Here is a 22,320-nt window from a genome sequence, read left to right as displayed (position 1 = left end):
AATTAAATTCTTTTGAGGAGATACATGTGAGCACAGAAAAAAATGAACATTTAGCTGATATAAACTGATAAGCCCCCAAGAAAATCATCATGCAGGTACCTGAAGGTGTAGTTTCCAGGAACAAGGTTAGACAAGTGCAAGACAGGTGTGTCAGCAGATGCCTTCTGCTCTCGCAGGGGACCTTTAATTTCCTCCCAGTGATAACTCACTATCTTCACATCATCTATACTTTCTACATTCATTAAAGAAAATCATATCAATTTCTTGTAGCAATTACTGGAATGAAAATTTAAGTTGTTCATATGCTCCTCCCTAACTGGTTTTCTACAATTGTCTCTACAAGTATAATTGAACAAGCTTCATTAACCACAGTCATACCAAGTTACCTTTCGTATGATTTATATAAACAATCCTTCACACACATGAATTAAAAAAAATATTATCAGTCTCAGACTCTACACATTCTGACTTTTCTATACTCAGTAATTATGAATGTAGTTACAACACCTCATTACACCCTATCTGACAGCTCTCTACTATGGCCCCAGCTGTACTGGCACAGAAGCAGAGGCTCTCTGGGCAGGACAGGAAGAAGCTGTAAGAGTAGCTGCTGTCTGGATGCAGCAATCTCTGACACACTGCATCTCAATCTCCCCGTGCAAGGTTGTGTTTTATCATTTTTTAATTTATTAAAATAATTTATAACTGGACACATATTCCCAAAAAAAATATATAATTCAGGGAACTTCTGAGAATAAGAAATTTCACTTGTAATAATGTTGAAACTGTATATTAAAATATAGGATATAAGCACAGGATGGTCCAATACATACGACTGCCATCAATGAAGGTGAAAGTTGTAGGCAAGGAAACTTCTTGCACTTTGGGTGAAGCAACTGCAACAGGTGGTTGGTTAATTCTGACTGCTGTGAGAAAGATAGTGGGGAAAGAAAAAAGGGGAAGAAAAAAGTATTAGTGAAAGCCCAGGCAAAACTAATGTTAAGTCTACAGATCAATAGTTCCCAGTGATTAAATCTAGGACACACAGCTTTGCAGCATCCTTTTTGGACAAGGCAAAGAAGAGGTTACTGATGAGCAGTGTGCTGACACAGCAGTGTTCCACTGCAGTGCTCCTACATGGTGTAATTCAGATCAGAGCCCTGCACTGTAACCTGCAGATAGAGCTGGATCAGCACGTGATTCCTGTCCCTAGCTAGAGAACAGGACCAGGAAAGGTGGCATGACGATATCTCAGGCTTTGCCTGAGGAGGGGGAAAGACTAGAGAGTACTTAAACACAGTGAGTAGGACCCTTAGTTCTACTTTCTTAAAAGCCCTTAGAGACACCAAGATATGAAACACATCAGCATGACTGGACTGCGAGATGTCCTTGACAAACAGTAACTGAGAGACTGTTTGATAAGTATGCTGTACTTGTGTCAAAGAAATTAATTATATCAGTCAACTGACTTACCTGGCTTGACTGTGACATTTACAAAACCTTCACCAATGGCATTTTCACCAGAAACTGTCACTTTGAAGGCATAAAGTCCCACTGATAACTGAGACAAACACAGAACAAATAGGGTTACATGTTGAATTACACAAAAGAAATATGCTTACATCTGACAATCATATCACAAAAGAATAAATCTGGATGTCTGAATCCTCAAATTACTTTTATAAACACATACATAAAGGGCCACTAGGTCACTGCCTAATGAAGCAAACACTAAGGAATTTTTACTTGATCTTAGAAAATTATTAGAGCACTCTAAGATGCTGGCATAACTTCGGTGACACAAACAAGTGAAGAGACTCAGGATGGCTTGAAGGCGTCTGAACTCCTTGAATCAAGGTGCCCTTCCCCATAGGTTACAATTCTGTAAAAGGACCACACAAACATAATGAGCCTGAGCTTACAGCTCACTTACATGAGAGAGCTTCAAAGTCTGGCTGTGCCTCTGCTCCATTACCCCACTGTAGTCAGCAGGGTGACTGATTAAGCTCCATTCATAGGTGTAGGCTGTTTCTAAGAGCAATAACACAGCGTAAGAACAATCAGTTTTGTGTTCAAGATAAGCCCAGAAAACAAAGAAATCAAGTTCACCACTCATCAGATAAAATGCTACAGTATGAAATCATGACTGCTACTGCTTAAGCCTGTAAAATAAGCAGTATGACCATATGTTAAACTCCCAGCATGTTGCAACTTTGTCAAGCAGCAAGGATGTAATGGACTTCACAAATAATCAACTTCTTCACAAAAACCAGCTTCATGTGAAGCCAACATATTTTACATAGCTGCTGATGAAACATCTTTTACTTGCCCCTGCAATTCAGAAGCTGGCAGTTTTAAGGCAAATATTGTATTCAAAACCTACTTCCCCGCCTTCCCTGAGCTTTACAGCAAGATGCTAAAAATTAGGCCAGATTATCTTTTGGAAGAAATTACAGGCTTTCTATTGAACCATCTGGCTAATGAGTTCAGGTTCTGAAAGTAAAAGCCACTTAAAAAAAAATTCCTCTTTAAAATCTAACAGAGGAAATCCTCTCTGCAGTTAGAGTCACAAAAAAGGCAATATTAGAAATGAGAAAAATTGTTTTATTCCAAATGGTGGATGTTCACATAACTCAGAACTTGTCTGCATTTACAAGTTGGTAGTGTATGCATCTCCTTGTATACCAAGGCATTCAACTCACCTGTAGATGGTGGTGGGACAGCAAAGGCATTCAGTTCGACTTCATTTTTGGGTAACATCACTTGTATGTTATCTCCAGCAGACACAGTAAGTTCTTTAACTACATATAAGATAGGAGGAGTACATTATGTTATAACAGATGGAACTGATATAAATTTAGTATGTTCAAATATTATTTGCAATGGATTAAGTAAAATTTGACAAGTACTCTATAGAGAACAAGTAGCAATAATTAAAAAAAATCCTTAATGCATTATAAAATAATGATCTTTTTAATAATGACTGTGATTTCCCTCACCTTTTACCAAACCAAAGTTTTTTTATTTCTCCAGCTATGAAGTGTCATTTCCCTACTTCTGTTTCAGTTAAAAGCATTCTCATTATTCCTTCATATCAGAGGTAACAATGCTCTGCATAAAGAGTTATGTATTCTTCTCAGTAATTGGAAGTGCAGGAATTTAAAAAATATAGTTACAGAAGGCAAAAAAGCATAGTAGAACTTTAATATCACACTTTCTTTCACCAAGAAGTACTACTGCTACGTTTGTGTGGCACTTGTAAGGCAGGTTCCAATGTCCATCTTGTGTTCCTTTTAAGAAATCCACTTTCATAGCAGGGCAAATGGTTATTTCTTATCTGAACTGTCCCTTCAATCCACTTGCTATCCAATCATTGTCTGTGAAAATTTTTATCTTTCAAAAAATTCCAAAATACACAAAAACAGCCACCAGAAGAAACATACCAAAGCACAACTTAGGGAAAGTTTGCTTAGTCCTGTATTTCAAATGTTTCAAATATCTTCCTTTTAGTATTGGGAAACCACAGAATAAAAGTTCTCAGAAGGCAGCGTTCACTAGTGTGAACTAGTGTAAATGTCCAGCTTACTAACTCAGAAGAGATGCCAAAGAAGCTACTCAGCAGTGGCAGCTGATGGGTCTAGAAATGATGAAGTGAAGACACTGAAAACACACTTTCTGTCACTGCTACTTAAATTCACCCAAGGCTTCACAACTGATCATGGAAGTTGCCCTACACACCTGTGGAGCAAAGGTTTGCACTTGAACCTTCACATGTAATGATAATAAAATAGTTAGAAGAGGGTAATGGCCAAAGAGAGAAGGAGGTACTGTCACTGAGACTTTCTAGACAGTCTGGCTGAGAACACATGAACTTTAGGCAAAAGCAGTATAAAGCATCCTTGTATAAAGCAGTACCTACAGTGAGATTCATCACAACCTTCCCTTCAGATTCTTCCAAACTCCTTTTTGGGCCCTCTTCAACCTCCTCCTTCATAAGAGGAGGAGGAAGAGCTGCCTAGCCAAAAGTCAATGGCAATGATGATCCACTGTCTTGGAGAGGAATCTCTTGTAGCTTATATCTTCCTCTTACCTTCTATTGCTATCCTAGTTGGCAGGTTGCATTTCGTAGAGGGTGCCAAGAATGTCTGAAACCAGACCTTCTCTGCTAGGAAGCAAAGGGCTTAGCTCTCCACATCCCTCAGTACATTAGAGTGCAGAAAAACACACATCTGTGCTTCTCTGCTTCTTGTAGCCGTTCTAACCCTTTGTCAGTGTGCACAGGGAGGCAGGAAACTCAGCAGGAGAAAGGAGGTAGATGAACATACACACAGAATTTAACACAACTACAGAGGACATGGTAGTTAGAAGTCCATTTCAAAATAAAACCATTTGTTCTGCAGCTGCAAGTATGATAAGCTTCCCCACCGTTTTGAAATTAGAGCAAAATTCTATTTTCCAAGGATTTGGAGGCCATGCTCTCCACTATTAAGGGCTGAACTTCCTCAGGTCCCACCTATACTGCTGCATAGTATCTGGCAACTACGGATAGGCTTCTACTGCAGAGTTTCTGAGAGGGAGCAGTGTTCTGAAGAGTCACACCAAAAACAACAATATGGCTAGAAGAGACTGTTCTGAAACCACATAAAGCTTCAGGTATTGCTTACAAAGTAAAAAAAAAAAAAAAACCAAAAAAAAAAAAAAAACAAAAAAAACCCAAAACAAAACAAAACAAAACAAAACAACCTAAAACATTTTACACAGGTCTTAATCTCTGCTTTTTACTTTGCTGTATTTCCTTGAGTTGTCATTTCCCAATAATGGTGGACTTGGTCAGGGTTTTGCATCAGAATTAAGTGACTTTAGGGTCTGGGGTTTGCAGTGTTACTGTAGGTCTACAGGTTTAAAGTGGAATTATGTAACATTCGGATAAAGAATGAGCTCTTACTAAGAACAGGTTGGAAACCTGACAGTAGAGAAGTCATCCCCACCCTCTGTCCAACCTGCAGGTACCCCTCAGATCACCAGCTCTGTTGAAACATTACCTGCTTTAGCAGCAGTAGCAGGTGGTGTGAACAGCTGCATGGGCTCAGATGGTGCAGTATTAGTGGGAAGTAGCATGATCCCACCTTCAGTGGCATTCTCTGGGGCCACTGTGGGAGTCTGGGTTTTCTCTGACACACCTGGGGAGAAATCTGGTTTATCTGAAGGTGTAGCAGCCTGAAAAAAGGAATTATAGGGAAAGAGTTGTAGTAGGGAAAGAGACATTTTTTCACATTTCTAGATGTAGAGGTATGCTATTTTTTAAATAGCATGTAGGATGACCCTAGTGATTTATGTTACTAGGAGATATTATTCATATAGAGAATACTCACTGAACAAGGACTGAATTTTTTTTTCTGATCAGGCTTTATAACAATTGCTAATAATTTTCCAAGTTTCAGATGTAGAACTGTCATGTGGTAATCTGGAATACAACTAATGCTACCAGTTACGAAAATATTAAAAAAATCAGTACGATAGGTCTAAATACAGTCATAAATCTTTAAAAGCCAATGTCAGAAAGTCTATGTGGTATTATTGTCTTTGTGTCATACACAAACATAACAGAGTCCTTGCTTCTTACTACATCTGCTCAGTACACAAGTTGCTTGTGCCTTTTTATCTCCTCAACAGTAATAAAACACCCTACAAGTCTCTACTTCAGGCATCAAGCAGCACTGCCTTACCCTGTTAGTAAATCAGAACTCCAGCAAAGTACATGGCAAGTGTGGCACGCATAACTCAGCACTAGGTTAATCTTGCCTTTCAACAACACATTACCCCCAATGGGCCAGCAGGTTTTTCTTAATATTGTTAAGATTTATTTCTGATCTAATGATATGGGAAAAGCATTTTTCCAATTATGGCTACTGTGTTTGGCATGTGAAGGTACAGCAAAATACTATTATTTGTCCATCATCTATTAACTGAAGAACAGGATTATGAAGGTTGGTGAAATGTACACTTACATCACAAATGGCTGAGGTGGAAAGGGACCCCTGGAGATAGCCTGGTTCAGCCTCCACCCTCCAAAGGAGGGTCAGCTACAGCAGACTGCTCAGGACCAAATTCAGTGAGGTTATGAGTATCTCCAAGGACAGAGAATCCACCTCTCTGGAAAACTTCCAGTGTTTGGCCATCCTCACAGAAGAAAATATGGGGTTTAGTGTTTAAATAAAATTCTCTGTATTTCATTTTGTGCCCATTGTATCTTCTCCTGCCACTGAACAGCACTGAGAAGAGCCTGGCTCCATCTTCTTCACACCCATCAGAGTTATTTATACACATCTGTAAAATCCTCTGAACCCTCTGTGCTGAAGGCTGTACAGTCCCAGCTCTCTACTCTTTGCATTTCAGGTGCTCTACTTTCCCTTTGCAGTTAGCCTCCCTAGGAAATAAGAGCAGCCCTGCCTTCTGGACAGGAGAGAAAGCTCATTGTGCAGATGGGAACGTGAAAGCAATGCCAGGAACTGTTCCTTGCCAGCCTACAAGAAAACAGAACATAGAAGTCATCTGCAACTCCATCTCAACCTTCAGCAATGGACAAAGTGAAAAAATCCCTGTGCAATGTCAGGGATTGTGGCAGGCCCACTCATGAGGATGCCAAGGACAACACCAAGAGCTGCACTTTTGGGTGAGTCCATAACACAGACAAGACAAATACCTTTGTGGACAGATCTCCAGCTCTGCTCCATATGCAGACAGTACTCTCTGAGCAGCTGGACACTGATAGCAGGATCAGGGACTGCAGTTCCCCTAAAGTAGTGCCTTCGGTAATCTCATCCTTGATAGCATCATGTACAGGGAGAACCTCAAGCCCACCCTGCTTTGTATTTTGACAAAAGGTCTTTCCTCCAGAGAGGCCTCCTTCACATACTCCACACTCCACCCTTTATAAAGGATTTTCTTCCCACACTTGGGCAAACCACAGTGGTTTTTTGCCTCCTGAATTTGAGGGAAGTCTACTTTCCTGAGCTTCCTCTGGCCTCTCCTCACCCTTTGCCAATCCAGCAGTTGAAAAGCAGCCATCATGGCTTTGTAGGACAGATGGAGAGAAAGTCACCTCAAACGTGCCTTTCCAGGGTGCCTCTTCTGCAGTGGCACCAAACATCACTTCAGTCAGCAAGCCTAGGCAAGACACTGCAGTCAAAAAAGGTGCCCTGTGGCACTGTCACGCCTGAAGTGGTGTCATAGCCAAAAAGGCAAACTAAAAATGTTAGCAGACAGCAGACAACTGGGGCAGGGACAATATCAGAAATTAAGCTCTCAGACAGAAACTGTTACTGAGAGATTCGCTGGAAAAGATGTGGAGGGCAAGATTAACCTAAATTCCAGCTTGGGAAATGAAAGTTAAAGGAAAGAAAATAATACTTTTTGGGAGTGAGTCTGATAGGCAGTTCTGCTGGCAGGGACTTTGTGGGTTTGCTTTTACCCTTTATTACAGCGAACTATTGCTCAATACAAACACACCAATGGTGAGGGTCCACATCCTCCAGTTCTCTGAGTTTGACTTGAGTGCAAATCTCTTGAGAATTCCAACAGAAAATAAGAACAACCATATAACATGAAGTACAGACTTCAAAATAGAAAGAAAGGTACATCTAAATATCAAAACATCTTTCAGGAGTTTTAGACATCTTCTATGGATCAAGTCAATGTATTTTTACATTCAGCGTTCAGCTTCTGCAGGCATCAAAACTGAAACAAAGCCAAAACAGGAGATGAACATTTATGCTATTCAAGTCTGCATTCTAAGTCTTAAATATGAATTCTGAAGGCAAGCCAATCAGACACTAAAAGGCTCACCACCACACAGAGTCTGTCAGCCATCTTAAGTTTTCTTAGGTAGAGATTTATACATTTTGACTGCACTATTATCCCTGCAAATACAATAAGCACAAGAATTAAGTCAGGCCTTAGCTGTTGAATAAATGTTGAATAAATTGCTGTTGAATAAATTACAGCATCAATTGTTGAATAAATTGCAGCATCAACACAACAGCAGTTAGACTCTGGCTAAGACCTCAAAAACCTTACTTGGCTTAGCAGATCAGCAGTTAACTGGAAATTTTAAAAAGAAAATTAATTCCTTGCAGATATCTCACTTCAAGGATGGGCAACACTGCAGATTTCTGATCCGGGCAGCTGGACAGCACATACTCTGTACAGATTTCTGAATGTACTCATGTTATTGAGCTGCCAGAGACTGACAGTCCATAAGATCCCTCTGAACTCTGATGCAAACCCAACAGTCAGGTGACTCAAGTGACAAACCCCATATTCTCTCTCCCAAATCACATACAGAAACTCCCTGCATCTGACTGCATTTATGACAAGAATGCTCCAAGGGCACAGACTCCAGAGGTCTGTGATTTGTTGGTTTCTCAGTTTAAAATCTCTGTGCAGGTCCTTGCTCAAAGAACACAGCAGCTGACACCACATCCTGCTGACTACTGTGAAGAGAGGGAATCAGGGAATCACATTTTTGTCACCTTGCTCTGTCTGGCTTGTTACAACAGCTTTGTCTGGAAGCTGCAGAAGGGAGTGTGTCAGCACAGACCCAGGGACAGACATATAGAATTGCCATGGCAGAATTGAGAGGATGATAGGAAAACATTGTACAATGTGCAATAAACAGGGCAATTCATTAAACTTAGTAGCAAGCATAATTTTAAGACCTTCATATTTTCATAACCTATACAAAACCACCACAGTCTGAGAAGTTGTTTGGATCATATACCAATGAAAAACTATTTGGAGACCTCTTGGCATTTTTAATCCAAATTAAAAATTTGGGTAAAAATTTAATATTTCCTTCTTAACAAAATTTGGTTTTCAAAAACCAACTTCTTTCAGAAGGAAACACAAATATGTGTTAAACAATACATATGAGATTTGATGGAAATGTCTGCTTGCTGGATAAAGAGACATAAGAAGGAAATCCTATCGCCACAATATACCACAGGAAGCTTCTATTCACTAGGGTCACAAGTAATGTTCCTAAACCAGAAAATTTTGGAGCCAAGCTGAAGTTTTGTGTTAGGCATACCTGGCAGGGCTTAGGTGGCAGAGGACCGGCTGCAGGGGCCACCCTGGTGGTCCAAGTAAGTTTGGCAGTAGATGGAATCAAGCCACCATGCGCCAACACCGCAACCTCTCAAACCTAGTCAAAAAAGGGCAATAGCCACTGCATGCAGGGGACACAGGAGGATGTGGGGGGATGCACAACAGGAGGCATGAGATCAAACATCTGGAAGAAAACATTATTGTGCACAGGGCTGGAGACACCCTCATGGAAACGCACTCCATGCCGCCTCCCAGGGAAATGAGGCCCACAGCAAAGCCTACACCAGTGCAGATAAAACAAAAAGGAAGGAAGGTGGTAGAAAAGAGAAAGAAATGACAAATGGCAGAAAGGAGACTACCATGCACTGACTTCAATCTCCTGTGCCACTTGTTCCATCATCAAAGTGACCAAGCATAATCTGCAGTGAAAGAAGGGGAGTGGAGACTAGGAAGGGGAGAGACGTGTCTGCACTGAAGCTGATTCTAGGGAAGGTCAGGGAAAACTATTTGCTAAAACCGCTCATCATCTCCATTTCTCCATCCATGTCTAAATTCAAAGGAATTCCCATCTGGGAAACAAAGCTCACTTAGGCTTTGGCAGTTTCTGAAAGCCTTCTGCTTCCCCAGATTCTTTATTTACACTAATAGAGAGCCTTTAGAGCTATTTCTCAATACATGCCATGAACAGCTTTTGATGTTATCCTATCAACATGCTTTCTACAGCTGTGCTCACAGAGCACATCCCAACCACCTTCTAACTACACTTGTTTTACCAATTCTTCAGCATCATTATCACCTGTGGCTAAAGACTGACTCAGGTTTGGCATTTCATCCCTTCTGCACTGAAAGCAGCAATCTCATTCCTCGGGCTTTCTATTGGAATTTCAGTGGCTGTGCTAGCATAATGTTAGCATAATATGAAGATCACACAAAAATTACTCTGTGTCCTGGAGAGAAGTAGGTTTCTTTCCATCACTTTACAATAAAGCCCCATCTACAGTCAGTGTAAAAAGATAAAGCAAAATCTTTATATTCTGTCTGGGGTGTGAAAACCAAAATAGATTTATCACTGCTGCAGGATGTGAAATCTCAACTTTCATAAAATAGTATTCACATGATTGCTTAGAGACAGGGAACAAACTTGCTCAGCTCTGACACATAGTTTAGGTGAACTTGAAGTTTTATGACTCCTCAAAGGCACAAGGCATAAGCAGTTCAGTCAGCAGGAATCCTGACAATTGACTAAAGATCAGCACAATGCTAATGGGTCTTCCATTAGACAGCAAAATGCAATGGAAACAAGTTTCAAGTGTTACTGCACACCTGAAGTGCACAAATATGGTGGAGCACAGAGCTACTGCAGGTTCTTGGTTTGGCTTGATTTCCATCACACTACACAGGCTGAAACTAAAAGATGCTTGCAAGTTTCCCCTTGCAGATGGAAGGAAATATAGGCGATACGTTTAGTATTGTAGTGGTTGCGTGTCCTTAATTTTAGCTCAGCTATTGCCCTGTGTTAGAACTAACTGCACCACTAGTGCATGACAGAATGTCACTCTAAATTTTATTAGCAGTGACAGACTACTTTGCTATTGTACTCTTCATATGTACATATATACATACTTTTTGCATACTAAGAAAAGAATAACCTCTCACCTAAATCCCTGTGTTAATTATGCTCATTTCAAAGTGTGCATGGTAGGAACTTTTCAAAACAAGTCTCCAATCATTAACTCTGCTTGCAGAAGCAGTACCTACTTTTTAGTTTGCCACAGCACTCATTCTGTTGTCAAGTGTTCTTCCATACACATGAAGACAAGTTCTAATCTCTTCTCACTTGTGCCAATACACTCCAGACCAACTTAGTCAGTCATAAAAGTCACAGCTACCTTGACTCTACAGGAGGTGGTCCTCAAAAAGCAGCCTGCTGTCATGGCCCCTACTTAACTCCAGGGCAATGTCCCTTGCAATTCTTCCAAACAGATCCCACAACAGGCCAAAGACTGCTCTGCTGCAGCCCATGGTTGTGACTCTGCTTCCTCACTTATTCCTGCCCCTCTTAGGAGCTTCTACCTCATGCCTACATCCCTAACTAATCCTTTGCTTCCTGCAAGGGTGAGGTCCAGCAGAGTCTTTCCTTCTCAACTCCTGGAAGCAACTCAAAGCAATAACCTTCTTAAAGTTATCAACAACCTTCAGAAACTTTCTGCACAGCTTTTGCCCTGCTCTCTTGCCCTCCGAGTAGGTATTGGGGTGTCTTAAATCCACCATGAGGACCGGGGCTGTTAATAGGAGGCTCCTTCTAGTTACCTGAAGTCTTTATCTGCTTCTTATGACTTGCTGCTCTATACACATCAGTCATCCCCTCCCAGAACTGCAGCTGTCACAGATTTCACACAACTTTCTTATTTGCTTGCATTTTTCTTCCCTACAGTAACAGCAATAATTTACCATTTTCACAGCAAGAGATACTTGCTAGTTACAAAATCAAGTGGAATTCAGAGCAAGTCAGCTAACATTGATCAATTTCCTCTTTCTTCTGGCAAGGGGAGTCAAACCCAGGGAATACTGAATTTATAGCCTGTTTAAACTTTCCAACTGAACCCGCCCTGTTTTTAAGAAACCAAGGCCCCTTTAGTCTCAAGTGGTCAAACTAGTTGGCATAAACAGAGAACAGGTTCATCTTACTTATACTGACATCTGTATTGGATTTTAAGTAATTAACTTATTTTTCTAATTATCAGACTCAAGGATTCTGAGAACAGAAACACCTTATCCACTTCATCCTGCTGCACATCATGGTCGAAAACTGCTATCAGCCCTCCTTAAGTTCCACGCCCCTCTCATGTTTTAAAAGCATTATAAAAATTAAATCAGCACTTACACCTGTAACACCACTGTGCATTAGTAGTATGAAACCCATGAAGCAGGCCTAATTGTATTGATGGAGGAGCTTATGTTCCCTGATCCTGGCCTTTGGATACCAGAGGATCTACTAGTACTGCCCTGCTAACTTCTTCCAGTGAGTCACCAGGGGTCAGAAGTGAAGACCACAGTAACACTATTACACCAGGTCCAGGTTCACTCATTTGTACACTTACAAGGAAACCTCACAATACCCTAAAAGGAACTTCACTCCCTATCATCTGATGAAAAAAAAAGGTCCTTTAGTGATTCACCTGCCTCTTAAGACAATCCCCTTCAGCCTCTTTTACACAGTAACAAGACAAAGTCATTTGAGAGTTGTAATATTACAAAGCAATAAATTGCCAAGTATCCCCACCATACTCTATCTCCTTCCTTACCTCTTTTTGCAAAGCATCTGGTTGTGCAAGGAGTGGAACAGCTGCTTCCCTTTCAAATGTCTTCCCAGGGAGTGCTGTAATCTCCGGAAGGGATGACGCCTCTGTAGAGTGTTCATTGACGGAAGTCAGTTCAGAGTTGTTTTTATTCAGAAGGCTTTCCACCTTTCCAGCCTCCCCTTTCTTTTCAGCAAAATCTTCTTGGTTATCTCTATCATCACCCATGGAAGTGTTGAAGCCATTTTCACCTGCCACTATCAAGCCCCAGTCAGCATAATCCATACTGTCCTTCTGCTCGTGTTTGATGCCCACCTGAAAGGGGTCCTGCTCCAACTCTTTATAATCATCAATGTATTCAGGTATCTCCTCAAGGCTGGGATCTTTTCCAAGCAGAGACAGCTTCTTCAGGCTACTCACTTCCTCTGACGGCTCATTCTGGAGTCCCCCAGAGTGCACCATGCTTGGGATCACTTGTCCAAACCCTAGCAGTGAGGCTGGCCTCTGAGAAGGCCTCAGCACAAAGGTAAGGTAGGACTTGACAGTTTCAATTTTTTTAGGTTCACAATTGTCCTTGTGCTGGCAGTTCACGATGTAACAGCGCCGTTCAAACATCCAGGACAAGTCACAACCAGAGAGGTCACAACATGCTGCGATGCAGTCAGACACTGACAAAGCATGAGGAACTCGCATGATTTTAGTGGTTTCTAAGTTGGGAGAAATTATTGCACCTGAGTACGTGGCTCCTTCTCTACACTGCTCACAACTGCAACCTGCAATAATACCACCAACATAAGGCACAGCACTACAACCAAGTCATAATATAGTTTACTGTGATCATAAATAGCTTTCAATATAGAAAAACATGGTATTCTGTTTAAAAAAGCACATTTCCTTTCACTAAAATCACCACTACCTTTTTTAAGCATGTCCCTTTGCAGTAATATTTGTACTCTGGGGGATTTTCCAGTGTAGGACCTTGACATATTTTGCAGAAATACCTTTTACTCCTGCACTACAAATTCAAATACATAGAGATGAAAGCAAGTTGCCAATGCTTAAAAACAAGAAAAGAGCAGAGAATACAAAAATCATGGGATACGTCCATTACTTCCACAGCATGTTCCTACTGGGATCTTTAAAAACATGATTTAAAACAAAACTCAAATAAGATGCTGTAGCATGTCATTGTTTCATTTGAGGGAGAAGGGAGCAAAACTCTAGGAAAAAGATTTGCAATCTCATCTGAATGTCATGAAGAGTTCCTCACTCCAACATACTCACTAGTCTTAATATAAAACCTGGATCGATTTCTCAAACTTTTGCTGCTTTACCCACAAATTCATGTGAAAATCCAAGAGCTTGCTCCAGTGTGGAGCTCCTTCTTTCATTTCCAGTAAAGCTGAAATATTTTAACGTAAGATCAGAATTATATTCATAGCACATTACAGATTGAGTGTGAAATGGTCAAAAAAAGCATGAATCAACATATTATATATTCTACTCAGTTTTCAATAACTTTTCTAGGTGCTTTTTCCATGGTTATAACTGCACTTCAGAATTCTTCTCCCTAAAATCTGAATATGTTTCATGAAAGTTGAGTAAACCAGAAAATTATTCTCTTTGGTTTTCAACTGGACTTGCTATCTCAATGAATGAAAACAAACACTTTTTTTTTAGTCAAAAACCATCATGCATGTGTGGACACATGCAATTTGTCCAGCACCACATCACAATCCCCACCACCTCATCGGGGCTGAATTGCAGCACATACCTTCACAATACATGGTCTAAATACAGCTATCAAAATATATGTGGGGAATCAAACTGCCTGGGAAGAATGTAAAGCTTGCAAAGTAGGTTAGTTCAATGCAAAAAAAAAAAAAAAAAAAACCAAAACCAAAAAAAACTCCAAACAAATCAAACAACAAAAGAAATTGCACCATATATTGAGGGATAGAGGAGGCAAGATGGTATGATGGTTTTGCAGAGTTGGCTGTATGGGGTAAGGAAAAACGTGAAACGAAACAAATTTTAAAGAAGATTGATGACATAAAAATAGGTATAGCTGAATAGGAAGCTGAAAAGGATAAAGAGCTTCAAGTACCATTTTTCTGACTGCAGCTACTCCTTCACACAGAGCTAGGATGCTTTCGAGTGTTCCACTTTACACTTTCAATTAAAAAAATCTACCCAGGGAAACATGCACTTAAAACAACTTATCCTGTTCTTACACAGCCCAGACATAAAGTATCCTTATCTGTACCCAGAAGATGCTCAAGATTTCTGCATTTTTTTCAGTTACGCTGCATATAAAAATTTTCTCTACATTCCCTTTTACCTCCAATAACATAACCCCCTGGCAGAGACTCGGAATTGTCATCACAAGTCTTCCCTTTAAGTTGTCTGCACAACTTACAACAGAGGAACCAGAAAAAGTCTGGGTTAAAATTAAGTACAGGAGTCAGGCATCCCATTCAACCATTGTCTTTTTGCAAATCATATGCATTTAGTTAATCCCATAAATCAGTAGAGAGGTGAGTAACAGGCCTTTAAAAAGGGAAAACAGAAACATGACTCTGTGCAAATGTGTAATATCAGGTCAGTAACAAATATTTACAATTAATACTTTAGGAACAGCACTATTAATGTGGGCCAAAAAGCTCCTTTGATTGTTGTTTTCACCACCCCCCTTCTTTAACTTATTCCTGAAATAGAAAGTAAAGAGTGTGTTAAAAAAAATAAAACTGAAGGTTTCACTATTTATTTGTTCAGAAGAGAATGAACAATAGGTCTTGCTTTAGAGACAAGTGTACACAACTGGGACACTCCACAGCTCTAACCTGAGGCCAGACTTCAAGTCCTCAATCAGCTTCAAATCTCACTCCACCACTTTCAGTTTGACACATCAGTTATCACACTTCAGAGTCAACATCCCTCAAAATTCATGGTGCTTCTTTAGCCATAGAGAGAAACAAGTTCAACACATTCCTAAGATGATACATGACTTTGAACCTAGATCTCCCAAGTACACAACCTAGCCACAAACCGTGGCTACCTGCTTTTGCAAATGTCAGAAGGCCTTGGTTTCATCCCAAAAAGGAACAGAAAAAAATCTCCAAGTAATGGAAATTTCATCTCTTGCTTTATCTAGTGTTACACCTGAGTTGACTTGTAGCAGTAAGTGTGCAAGAAAGGATGAATTTATCAAGCTATTTTGGCCTCACACTGGGTGTGTCCACTTCACATGAAAAATGTAAGATCTGCTTAGAGTGAACTTGATCTGATCTCTAATTTCATATTCTCTTACATCTCATCTCCAGTCTGCAGTGGACTCAAACAGGTCTCTTATTTACAGAAAATTTACTGAAGGTGTGCAATATGAAAGGTCACTTAGTAACATTTGTATCTCCTACAGTATTACCCACTGTGTGAAGTCATAGCACAGCTATGTTATCTTAGTTAACTGATCTCGGGAATTAAACCTCTGTTCTACTCTGACCAGTAATGGCAAAAACCAGCATCATGCAATTCTCTGTTTCAGAAAAACTCATTCAAGTTACCAACAGGAAGACTGATTCCCTTTCTAAAATGGCCCAAAAACCCTCTGGAACATGAGTCAATAGCCTAAAATTTCTGCAAGCAAAGTGTTTCTCTTCCTCTTAGCTGCACCCTGTTACATCTGCTGTAGGACAACACTGACATATCCAGAGACTTAGTCAGACAAGTTGGTTACCATAAAAAAAAAAAAAAAACCCAACCTATATCCCTTACCAAAATCCTAACAGAGTCACAGTGTGGAATACAGTTTCATTTTAAAGAGATTCCCTCCTTTAATGAGGGAACATCCACACTTTTCTTTGAGCTTCACACTTCTGCTCCTTCACGTCTTGGAGCATGAGTCCATTTATGTCAAGAGCCCATCAGGAATACAGCTATTTCCCTGCTGCAGCTGGCTGGAGACCTTTCCTCAAGTGGACATGGAAACCTAAGAGTTTCTCTCCCCCGTGCTCACACAGCCATGAGCACTTGAAAGATTTGGCAGCAAGTATTCTTTAGTCAGTCAGTAGAAAATTGTGATGGTGTAGAAACACTGAGGTAATCACAGCTCATCACCCCAGCAGGAAGCCCTGCAAGGGGAGAACTATCCACTCTGTTTGCTTTCCCTAGCAGCAAGCACTGTAAGAAGAAGCAGAAAGAAGTGGCAAAGAGGAAATGTAAAGTAATAGAGAAAAGCTCAGATTCAGACCTTGCACCAAAAAATGTCACATTTGACCAGAATCCCATTACCTTTTTGCTGGCAGCACAACATTGAGAGTCCACATAGCACATTATTCTCACAGCCTGAAAGTCTCTGGACTACCTGAGCATGGAGGATCCTATAGCAGTTTGCTAAAGGAAGAGTAGGATCATCCCTGTTTTCTTGCGACATGCTCCATCTACTCTCTTTTAGCAGCAAACTAGTTCTATTCTGTTTTTAGGCTTAGTGATGTTTTTAAAAATCTATTCAAGTAACTTTTACCTAATTTGGTGAATTTTGAGGTGAAAGACATCACATCAGTAAAAAATAAATTTTGTTTTTTCCTACTACCATTATAACACACTGAAACAATTTTGATAAGTTTCTGGAAGCAAAATTAAAGTAAGTTTTTTTATTTCAGTTACAGTAATCTAAGAGGAAAAATTAAAAAATTCCAATTTTCAAGCTAGAGATAATTTCCACAACAGAGCTATAAACTCCTGCAAAGCACACTTCATATCATAAATGATGAAAAGTGTTTATACTCCATCAGCTTTGGTAATGCCCTACAGAAGGTACTGTCCTTGAAACCAGAAAAGCAGTATCACTGACATCTGAATAGTTCAACATCTGAAATGTCACTGCATTGGTTACTCCAGTAGAAGTTAACATCTCTGCACACCATAAAGCATTTTCATTCTTTTACTGCAGGCTGCCCTGAGGTTCTCTCTCAGGCCTTTAAACACAGATACATATGTGATAACAAAAGCTATCAAAAGTAAATATCTGCAAATAATGATCTGCAAAGCCTTTATCGTCATTACAGCAGTCTTCACACTTCTTTTGTCCAAAATCTGTTAGTAGTTCATAATCAGTTCAGTGGGTCTGATGATCCTTTTCAAGCATTGTTTTCATTCCAGGAATTCTCATCATCGCTATTTGTCGCTGATAAAGCAGCTAAGTGCTATTTAAAAAGAAGGGGAACAAAAAAAGAATAAGAAAAAAGAAGGGTAGGTGCACAGCTGTAACTGTTGCATCCCTCCACAAGGAAATACCAGACCACTTCCAACAGAGGTATGGACAATGTGAACTAACCTGGCATAAACGTAACTCACTGTGATCCCAGAGACTGTAATCAAGCACTACACCATCTTGTATCGCTGGAAAGACCTGTGTGAACCAGGACACTAGAACATCTAGGCATGGTAGAATAAGTAACAAAGAATGTACCACAACCACATAGCAGTGGTTCCACTGTCATTTCAAAGGCACACCTACATCTTAAAACGTTCCTTGACACTCCTGGCCTGGGCTTTACATGTTAGATATGTACCAAGAAAAGAGTATTAATGTTTTTCAAAGTCCAAGACCAGTAATAGTGAAGTGTGTTGAAAATTGACGGCTTGTAATATATTTAGAAACGCCTTCTGCTAGAGTAAAGAAAAGGACATTGGTGAAGGCTATCAAGGATTCTGGAAGGTCATACAATCAACATCTGGCCTACATGGACTTGAAAACAAGTTGATGCAACACCTGTGACTGCAATTACCTGGCAATCACCGTTTATATTTTTGTTGGAGTGGCTAATCTCAAAACAAAGCACACAACACACATACAACACAATATGACAAAACCAAGAGTCAGCCATGAGAATGCTATTCATAATATTTGCAGAAATGCATTTTAACACCAGTATTTGCAAGGTCTGCTTCAAATGCCAAATTAGAATATGCCTGCTCAAGAAGAGAGCTAGACTTAATTGCTTGCAAGATACTGGACTCCCAATTGCAAAGTAAACCCACTTTCTTGTGCTGGAAAACAATGTCTCTTTTCTCTCATAGAGAAAAAAGAAATTGATACATTAGCAAAAAAACATTAATTAATGGCCAGAATAATTGAAATTTATTTCAATACATGCTGCTTTCATCAATTCAAGGTGTATATGGATAAATTAGGAGCTGCATCCAGAGATTTTGGAAATCAATCACCTAAAATGCATGAGATGTTGAGTGATAGAGGCATAGTATACACTCACACCTATTGCTACACTCAGCTCAAGCCTCCTGAGAAGCATGAACATTAGTCAGTGATGGATATGTGTATCAATTAGGTTTATGTGGCACATCTTGGGGGCAGGGAGAAATGGACTGCCAGAATGTCTTTGTGAGAAGACACCAGAACATGCCCCATGTCAGGACAGAACCTGTTACAAGACTGACTCAAAACCGGCCAAGGTTGAGCCAAACAGGAAGGGTGGCAGCTCCTCTGTGAAAAGATTTTAGGAAGGGACAAAAGTCTGGCACAAGCACAGCAGACAGGAGAGAGGAGTAAGAAAATGTGAGAAAAGCCGTCCTGTATACAGCAAGGTCAGTGAAGAAGGGGTAGGAGGTACTCCAGCACCAGTGCAGGGATTCCCCTGCAGCTGTGGTAAAAACCATGGTGAAGCACTGCTTCATTGTCCTGCTGGAATCCATGGAGCTCCACAGTGAAGTAGATACCTACCCCTGAAGCCCATGGAGGACCCCACCTCAAACCAGGTGGGTAAGCCCTGAAGGAACTTGGAAAACTCAGCCTGGAGCAGGCTCCTGGCCTGAATTGCAAGCCCATGAAGAGAATTCCACACAGAAACACATCTTCCAGCAGGACCTGTGACCTGACTGGGGATCCACACTGGAACAGCTTGTTCCTGAAGAACTTTCATGTGAAAAGGACCCATGGTGGTGTAGTTCTTGAAGAATTTGAGCCTATGGGAAAGACCTCATGCTGGAGTAGGGAAAGGGTGTGAGGAGAAAGGAGCAACAGAGAGGAAGCATTATGATCTAATTGCAACCTTCATTCCCTGACTCTCTGAGCTGCTCATGGAAAGAAGAAAGAATAATTGGGAGTAAAGTTGAATATAGAAAGATGGGAGAAGTAAGGGCAAGGTGTTTTTATGGTAGTTCTTACTTCTCATTATCCTGCTCTGCTTAATTGACAATAAAGTAAATAAACTTCACTAAGTCAAATTTCATCAGCTCTTGACTGTAACTAGCACATGAACGAGACATAACCTGTCTTGATCTCAGTCCATGGAGTTTCTAATCTTATTTTTCTCTCCCATCTTGCTGAGAAAGGAAAGTGACAGAGTGACTTGCTGTGCACCTGGCAGCCAGCAAAGGTCAACCCACACATTTATTAAAAGCAGTAAAACACTATTAGTCAAAAACTACCATTCACAAAATAAAACTAAATAATAAATAAAAAAGGACAGAGTAGCACACCTCAATTTCTTTTAATGAACCAGAACATATTTTTCAATATCCTTCCAACATTATTCATCAGTGAGGCTGTTTCTCTCTTCTCTCAGTGATGGAGTATTAAGTCTTTCTTTCCTATATTAAGTCAGTCTTCTCATTATCTTAAATTAAAACAAAGGTTGAGATAACTTGGGGTTTTTTTAAGAAAAGGTAGCCTTTAAAAGCACGAGCTCATGTGCAGAAAAAACCTGCAGAATGAACATCTAGCAAATTCCTGAGTCTCAGTCAATTCACCTTAAAGCTTGCAGTGAAAAGAAGTCCTTCTGACTTAGAAGAGGTAAGCATTTACTGATACATTGTAGCAAAGACATCCTGGAAATTAGCAGGAACCTCCCAGATTAATTAAATATTAATTGTATTAAAAATACTGCAAATTATTGAGATGGAAATACTAACATTTTTACTAAAATAATATGATCTATTAGATTATATTATCCCCTAAACACTGTGAACTGGTAATTGAGATACAGGTAGAGGCTTGAAATACAGCCAGGATTTTGAGAGAAATGGTCTTGTTCTCAGATAAGCCAAGAGAGCATAGCAAATTTGCAACTAAAAACAGGTAACTTGCTATATGCACGTGGAAGATGTTCTAATCTGCTAACAATTACAGTATTATCAAAAGCATGAAACTGTGACATTCTCTACAGGCAAATTTCAGTATTTACTGTACATTACTCTCTTCTGCTGAAGTTGCTGTGGGTTTTTTTTTTTTTTCTAAAGATGCTAGCATAGACCCTACAGCAGGTACTCAGTATCTCGTAGGAGAGGATTTATTTACAAAAGGCACACTTCTTCACTACAGCAACAAAAAACTCAGCTCCATGTTCTCTTCAAAAAGCTCGACACTATGAAATCCTCATGGTGATCTTCATGACTACCTCGAACACCCCCTACGAGCTCAGACATAGTTAATGACTATCCCCCTCACCTGTAGGCTAATATCCATCCCCTTTCATCCACGTTTTCCAAATTCAGCAGTCAGTTTAAGCTTCAGCACATTAAGCAAGTCTATCCCTCATGAAACAGCCCATTCTGTTTATACTACAAGAAGTGAGAGTCAGACAGTCATGCATTATTTTCTCAATTTCTGCTAATATAGATACTACCAGTACCACCACAGATAGAACTCAAACAATATATTTAAGGAAATAAACCCCTCTTCTTAATATCCTTTTCTTCAGTTACCATACCAAAACTACCTGAACCAGATTAAGTCTCTCTCTGACAGAGGTAGTATTAACTATCATTTTTCATCTTTCTGGTTATGGAAATAAATTACTTATTCCTGTGGCTGAAGCAGAAACTTACAGGATTTTTCCTGTGTTCTTTTAAAGGATAGCTATGTTTGTAGAGAGTCTGATGAGGTGAAAGATGTGAACCAGTGCACTCACGCTACTCATATATAAACCACCTTATGATAATTCAGAACACAAATGCAGCAACACAATGCAAGCAACACATTATTCTTCAATTGCTCTCTTGCAAGCAAAAAAGAGGGAAAACTCTTTGAACTCTCCCACCACCCACTCTTGCCCCATGCATGTCCCCAAAAACAGCCTGCTGGTATTGGCTTCAAACATCTACTCACAACTGCCTTCCTCCATTTCAGCTTATGAAGGTGTAACTTACCAAAGCTTTTTGCACTGAGGAGTCACAAGATTCCCCAGCTTTTGCCTTATTCATATTTATTTCACAGCAGTATATACACTCAAGGAGCATTTAATTCACTTGTTCTGTCTGGATGATTCAGACACAGGAGAAATACTCCTACCTGTTATTGTCCATAGGAACAGGCAGAGAACACCAGGTCCAAATGCCATGCTGCACCAGGAAGGCAGTGACAACTGCTTTTCCAGCCAGTCGTGTGGAAATCATAGGTCTTAAAGCTGGGTTTTTTTTCTGATATTGTTTAGTGCCCTGCTGTGGCCATCAAGCACTGAAACACAGCACAGGAAAAAAATAGGTCAGATGTGAGCATTAATTAGAATGTCACAGTTAAAGACAATAAACAGGTGACATGCAGGCTTTATCATTACTTCCTGACTTCTGCATGGATGACATAGTAGATCAGGCACACTGAAGATACAGAACAAATTACCCACCTGGAAATCTCTTTCTCTAGAGATACATAAACACCCTAGAAATATTTGCACTCTTGGCCTCCAGTATCTCAAACCCCACAAATACTCTGTCTGCAGTTATCCAGACCCTGGTTTAGCTATGACTTTAAACTAGCAGGTACTTTTAACTGAGGAATCACAGACAGTATTTTCTCAGATTTAGCATTCATGCTAATATCCATGCAGTGTTAAGTCAGCTTTTAAGGCAGAGCTCAAGCTATTCTTTCCCAGCTATCAAGGTAATGCAAGCACACACT

At 40.1% G+C, this 22,320-nt stretch overlaps 1 protein-coding gene across 2 annotated transcripts in view; it reads right to left on the bottom strand.

The window, feature by feature from the left end:
* The window catches only part of KIAA0319 (KIAA0319 ortholog), a 43,126-nt gene extending 21,348 nt beyond the window's left edge, over window positions 1-21,778 (bottom strand). Inside the window, exons 1-9 of one of the 2 annotated variants that reach the window (XM_053962400.1) lie at window positions 21,715-21,763; window positions 12,411-13,177; window positions 6,842-6,850; window positions 5,043-5,217; window positions 2,703-2,801; window positions 1,934-2,031; window positions 1,474-1,561; window positions 834-926; window positions 100-232 (exon numbers count right to left, since the gene is read on the bottom strand). In XM_053962400.1, coding sequence (XP_053818375.1) covers window positions 100-232; window positions 834-926; window positions 1,474-1,561; window positions 1,934-2,031; window positions 2,703-2,801; window positions 5,043-5,217; window positions 6,842-6,850; window positions 12,411-13,177; window positions 21,715-21,763 — 1,511 coding nt within the window. Of the gene's footprint in view, window positions 1-99; window positions 233-833; window positions 927-1,473; window positions 1,562-1,933; window positions 2,032-2,702; window positions 2,802-5,042; window positions 5,218-6,841; window positions 6,851-12,410; window positions 13,178-21,714 lie in introns of both variants that reach the window. The other variant, XM_053962408.1, reaches the window with a different exon arrangement.
* Window positions 21,779-22,320: the final 542 nt, after the last annotated feature.

The sequence above is a fragment of the Vidua chalybeata genome, chromosome 1 (genome assembly GCF_026979565.1).
Source record: "Vidua chalybeata isolate OUT-0048 chromosome 1, bVidCha1 merged haplotype, whole genome shotgun sequence".
Taxonomy (NCBI): domain Eukaryota; kingdom Metazoa; phylum Chordata; class Aves; order Passeriformes; family Viduidae; genus Vidua; species Vidua chalybeata.
Note: the sequence above shows the minus strand (reverse complement) of the source record. Positions and strands in the feature narration are given on the sequence as shown.